Raw genomic sequence first — 5,657 nt, 5'->3', positions numbered from 1 at the left:
CAAAATTTTAATGACAATCTAATTTTAAGGAGGAACTGTTGCTAAATATTAGGAAAGAGTTAATGGAGGACTCAAACATAAAAATCAACTGATTACTAGATTACGAAACATTCTTAGTCGAAAACAATTATACTAATACATATTTAATTTTTTCTTCGTATCAAATCACAAAATTAAACGCATCGTTATCAGCGAATTTATTAACAGCTCTACTTGCGCGTGGAAATTTTTGACCACACTTTATGTGTTTTCAGGCTTTATAAAAGGATTGCCTATCTTATGCTGAACAGCCAAACACATAAACGGTAGCCAAAGTTTCCACCCAATCGCCATTGCAAAACTCAGCGTAACTCTTTTTTTATTCACATCTCTGTTTTTTGTTTATTGATTTGTTCTAATATTCTATAGGGGTATGCTTTTTATATGAATTTTCTTAATGACTTTTGTTTTAAATTAGTGTATTCACTTCTCTTTGTTCAGATAGAAGAATGTCTGCCACCGTGTACCCTCCCAGTATGTGGACTGATGAAGCAATTCATTCATTTACAGACGATCAGGTACAGTGATCATTTTTATTCATTATCTTAAAATACTCTGAATATATGCGAAGTCAATTTAACTGTTTTCGATTCGTTAATTTGCTTTAAAATCAGAAAAGCAGAACATTATGTGATTGTGGGAAAGGGGAAGAAGTGTTTTTAAAAGTATGCTAATTTATTGAGTGATTGGGAAAAGTAGGAAGTGTTTTTCAGAGTGTGTAATGTTGTTTAATTGAGTGATTCAGAAAAGTAGAAAGCGTTTTTGTGGTGTATCAGAGTATTTTATTTTATTTATGTTCAGCTGCATAACTTTCAGTGAAATTCATGAACCCATGTTTCATAGACAATGCTTGGTAAATATTTTTTATGAAATTATATGTTCTTATGAATTGTGTTTATTATTTCAGCCCCTTGAAGACCACAAACAAATGGAGGCATTGATAGAAGAGATCAAAATCATGTTTCAGGCTATGGAGAATGGGAAAATAAGCCCATCTGCATATGACACTGCATGGATAGCCAGAATACCATCCATTGACAACCCTTACCAACCTCAATTTCCACAAACACTGAAGTGGATTGTCTTGAATCAATTAACAGATGGATCTTGGGGAGGAGATTCATGTTATTTACCACATGATAGGCTTCTTGTTACTCTTTCATGTGTCATTGCACTTAGAATATGGAAAGTGGAGGGAACTAAAGTACAGAAGGGTGAGATATATCATAGGTTTCCCAAATCTATTTTTATAAGAATATTAGATTATGTCTGTCTAATCACCAATTTCTTTGACAGTATTAGAAACTCTCGTTCAAATCTAATTCTTACTTGACAAATCGGGCTTCCTTGTGGTAATTTTCAGCCATTGATTTTGTTAACAATCAATCCTCACTCTTAGATGAAAGAGGGTATAGTAACCTGCCAAGTGGATTTGTGATCCTCTTTTCTTCTTTGATGAAGCAAGCTCATGTTCTACGCCTGGGCATTTCTCATGAATTACCATTCATTAAAAAAATGCTTGAAATCAGGGATGCTTGCCTTAAAGAGTAAGTGAAGTACACCCAGCAGTATTGGCAATTTTACTTTTTACTTGTAAATTTTGAAATCTAATCATTTTTTTTTTCCTTTTCAAAATCAGGATCGATATAGGTGCCTTATATAGCCTACCGACATCTCTTTTGTTTTCTTTGGAGGGGTTGCAAGAGCTTATAGATTGGAGAAAAATTTTGAACCTCTGTTCAAAGAATGGATACATGTTGGGGTCAATGGCATCCACTGCCTGTGTTTTTATGCACACAGGAGACAAAAAATGTCTGGAATTCATAAACTTCGTTGTCCTAACCTGTGGAGACTATGGTAAGATCGTTGTGATAATATGAAAAGTTTTGATCATTGTAAAAAAGTGACACTAAATAGAAACTATATTTCAGAGTACTCATTAGATATTAACAATGTAGTCTTATATGACATGTTTATTTGTTTTGTGGTTGTTAACAGTACCCTGTTTTTACCCTTCTGATCTCCATCACCGCATTGTTGCCATTGATACTGTTGAACATCTGGGAATTAGTCGCCATTTCACAAACGAAATTAAGAATGCATTGGATTATGTATATAGGTAGTCTGTTAATCTTTTCCCTCCTTTGATTGAAACGACATTTTAGGAGAAAAATCTTACACATGCAGGTTAATTTTCTTAGGATTGCATGAAAAATAATCAGTTTCACTAGTTTTACAAGTTTTTTCTTTTCTTGTTTAGATTTTGGAATATTGGGGGCATCGGAAGGGGAAGATATGATACCATTGCAAATGTCAATGATACAGCTATGGGCTTTAGAATCCTCAGACTGCATGGCTATGATGTATCGTCAGGTAAAGTGGTACCTTTTTGTTTATTACAGGTCAATTTGATGTATCAAACATTTCTTACAACCTTCGTTGAAACAGTTTTGGATTTAACGTCTATATTGTTTAAAACTTGTATTTCCAACTTTTCAAGTTTACATACAGAACTGCTGAACTTGAACGGGCTTAACTTCTGTTTGATTATATACAAATTAACATTCAGTGGTTGATCATATTTTTTGCAGAAATTCTGACAATTTTTGAAAATGAGAAAGGCGAGTTCTTCAGTTTTGCTGACAAAACACATAGAGAAGTTGAAGGCATGTTAAGTCTCTACAAATGCTCCCTTATAGCTTTTCCTGGAGAAATGATAATGAAAGAAGCAAAAACCTTCACAGAAGCTTACCTTCGAAATCTTCGTGATACAAAGCATTCTAATGCTGTAAGTTTTATGGTAAAAACTGGTCAACAGTTTAGTGGGCAGAGTCTGGTAAAAACATGTCTTGATTGATAAGCCCTTCTTGAGTGTATAATGTTTATTTCAATAAACTTTCAAGTAAATCAAGTTTATTTTGTAGGTGGACTACGAATTGAAATATGGATTCCATCGAAGTTTACCTAGACTAAAGGCAAGGTCTTATATAGAAGGCCTCTGGCTTGCAGATAATTCTTGGTTACCGAATACCCTTTATAAGTAAGAGTCTATTCCTCAACTTTTATCTGCTAATTATGTGAAGTCCTCTATCCAAATAAATAGAAGGTGATTAATCATAACATATATGAATTTTCCACTAACATTTGAGTTTATACGAGCACAAGAAAGAGGTGACAATTCTAGCCGAGTGGACCTGAATTTTTCATACATTTTAGAATGATTAGAAAACTGTTCATGTCCAATTTACACCTACAGAGCATTACCTTTGTAATATATATTCTATTGATTTGCATATTGTTTTGTTATTGGTGTTCTTATGGGAAACAATTTATTTTCATAAACAGGTTGCCTTATATGAACAATTGCAAGTATCTTGAGCTCGCTAAATTGGACTTCAACGCAGTGCAATCCATTCACCAAAAAGAGCTACAACAAGTCCATAAGTAATGTTTTGTTAATTTTGATAAAAGCATTGATTTAATATAAATAGTTAAATAATTTAAATTGTAATTTTATGTTAATAAGATCAATTTTTGTACAGCTGGTGGATAGATTCTGGCTTTAGGAAGTTGAAATTCACAAGGGAGAGGCATATAGAGATATATTTCGTTGTTGCAGCTGGCATGTTTGAACCTGAATATGGTGACTATAGAATTGCGTTTACAAAAGTTGGTTGTCTTCTTGTTGTTTTGGATGACCTATATGATAAATATAGCTCTTCTGATGAGATTATGTTATTCAACGAAGCATTTAACAGGTAAATTTGGAAAACTGGTTTTGTGATATTCATATAGGATATATAAATTATGGAGCAAAATAATCAGCTAGTTTTAATTATCACATTTTCTGTATTGTCTAATTATTTTTTCTTAAAATTAAATGTCACTAATTTATATAATATTTAAGTTGAGTAATTTAGGAGTTCAAATGACAGAATTTAAAATTTAAAATTTAGATTGTCTAATCAAATTAACTTTATTATACTTACAAAAAGAATTATAGTCGACTTCTGAATGAGTTATCATTAATATGCTTTCTTTTTCTTGTAGGTGGGATTTAAATATATTAGATCACATGCCAGAGCATATAAAAATATGTTTCTTTGGATTATATAATACAATTAGTGAGTTAGCAGAGAGAGCATATAAAGTGCAAGGATGCGATGTGCTTGAATACTTCAAGAGAATGGTATGTATGCTATAAAAATTGAAAGTAATAATATAAATTTAATCAAACAGCAAATTTCTAAAGTGACAATCATATGATCAGTGGAAGGTTCAACTTGAAGCCTTCACCAAAGAAGCAGAGTGGTCTAAACATAAGTACGTGCCTGGATGGGATGAGTACATAAATGTGTCCAAAGTTTCTGGAGGGTTTGGTATAACTATTCTCACTTCTATCCACTTAATGGGGGAAGTTATTACCAATAATATCGTGTTCCAAATTGATGAGAGATCAAAAGCTCTCGATCTTGTGTGCCTAACCACAAGGCTAGTCAATGATACCAAAACATTCAAGGTAAGTACAATAATATACTACGCCATATAGGTAAATATTATTATCTTTATATTCAATGAAGTATTTAAAAATGTTATTACCATGGATAAAGCATGTCTAAATCTAGTATTGACAAATTCTATTTCAATGAATGCTAATATAAGGCTGAAAGAGAATGTGGGGAGTTGGCTTCTGCAATAGAATGCTATATGAAGGACAATCCTAATACGTCTGAAGACACAGCTTTAGAAAATGTTTATGGTATCATGGAAGATGGACTTACTGAATTGAATAAGGAATTGTTCAATTGTACTCAACTGCCAAGTTGCTTTCAAAATTTACTTCTCAATTCAGCAAGACTGTCTCAGCTTCTTTACATGCAAACAGATGCCTTTAATAGCTCTATCCAAGATAAGAAGTATATGGTGGATAAATGCCTTTTCCAAAGGATCAAATGAAATTAACTATGTTGGAGAAAACTACACATCCAACATCAACATGTGTAAATATGTTATAAATAATTTGAGATGTTAAATAAGTACTCCTAATAGAAGTCTTTGATGTTCTAGAATAGATATTTAGATATCAATCATAAGAAGTGGACTATCATATTTATCTATGATTATAAAAGTTTTTTATACTTGACTAAAGCTACATAATGTAATATATTTCATTAAAAATATATTAAATTTTTATTTGTGTGATATTTCTTATTTTTTCTATCATATATATTGCATTGTAATTATCATTTAAATTTAATAAACTATATGAATATTATTTAATCAACATTCAATCATGTGTATATTATTCTCTATATTACTAAAGAAGACAAGAAAAATGTTATTAAAGAAAATGATTAAAATAAATGCAATAAACATCAAACCAATATACTTCAAAACATTTTTGATCTCCATGATTGAGCTAAATTGGCAAACTCACAATAATGGTTCCTACTTTTTTGCCAACTTTGACACTAACATGAATATTTTTAAAATAATCGTCACTTTTCGACACCTAACTTTTAAACCATTAAGAATTTGAAGATGATGTAATTTAGTGATTTGTAACATCTTGTTTGCAAGTTCTAAATATATTTTTTTCAAATTTTTTGAAGAAAATT

At 31.4% G+C, this 5,657-nt stretch overlaps 1 protein-coding gene across 1 annotated transcript; it reads left to right on the top strand.

Annotated features, from left to right (window-relative positions):
• The first annotated feature begins 292 nt into the window (after positions 1–292).
• LOC131041489 (bifunctional levopimaradiene synthase, chloroplastic) lies at positions 293–5,183 on the top strand. Its single transcript, XM_057974606.2, has 14 exons — positions 293–346; positions 481–557; positions 947–1,253; positions 1,403–1,586; positions 1,679–1,896; positions 2,038–2,158; positions 2,300–2,412; positions 2,631–2,827; positions 2,964–3,079; positions 3,385–3,483; positions 3,582–3,797; positions 4,090–4,228; positions 4,310–4,558; positions 4,702–5,183. The coding sequence occupies exons 2-14, from the start codon at positions 489–491 to the stop codon at positions 4,993–4,995; spliced, it is 2,322 nt and encodes a 773-aa protein (XP_057830589.1). The 5' UTR covers positions 293–346; positions 481–488; the 3' UTR covers positions 4,996–5,183.
• Positions 5,184–5,657: the final 474 nt, after the last annotated feature.

Source organism: Cryptomeria japonica, chromosome 7 (assembly GCF_030272615.1).
Source record: "Cryptomeria japonica chromosome 7, Sugi_1.0, whole genome shotgun sequence".
In the NCBI taxonomy this organism is placed as follows: Eukaryota; Viridiplantae; Streptophyta; class Pinopsida; order Cupressales; family Cupressaceae; genus Cryptomeria; species Cryptomeria japonica.
The sequence above is the reverse complement of the archived record's forward strand: the minus strand, read 5'-3'. Positions and strand labels throughout refer to the sequence as shown.

What these genes read in the sequence shown, in the direction of transcription:
- LOC131041489 (XM_057974606.2), top strand. Translation starts at nt 489, where the DNA reads ATGTCTGCCACCGTGTACCCTCCCAGTATGTGGACTGATGAAGCAATT. An exon ending in GCATTGGATTATGTATATAG is followed by an intron (nt 2,159 to 2,299) that starts GTAGTCTGTTAA and finishes TTTCTTGTTTAG; the next exon opens with ATTTTGGAATATTGGGGGCA. An exon ending in TGGCTATGATGTATCGTCAG is followed by an intron (nt 2,413 to 2,630) that starts GTAAAGTGGTAC and finishes TATTTTTTGCAG; the next exon opens with AAATTCTGACAATTTTTGAA.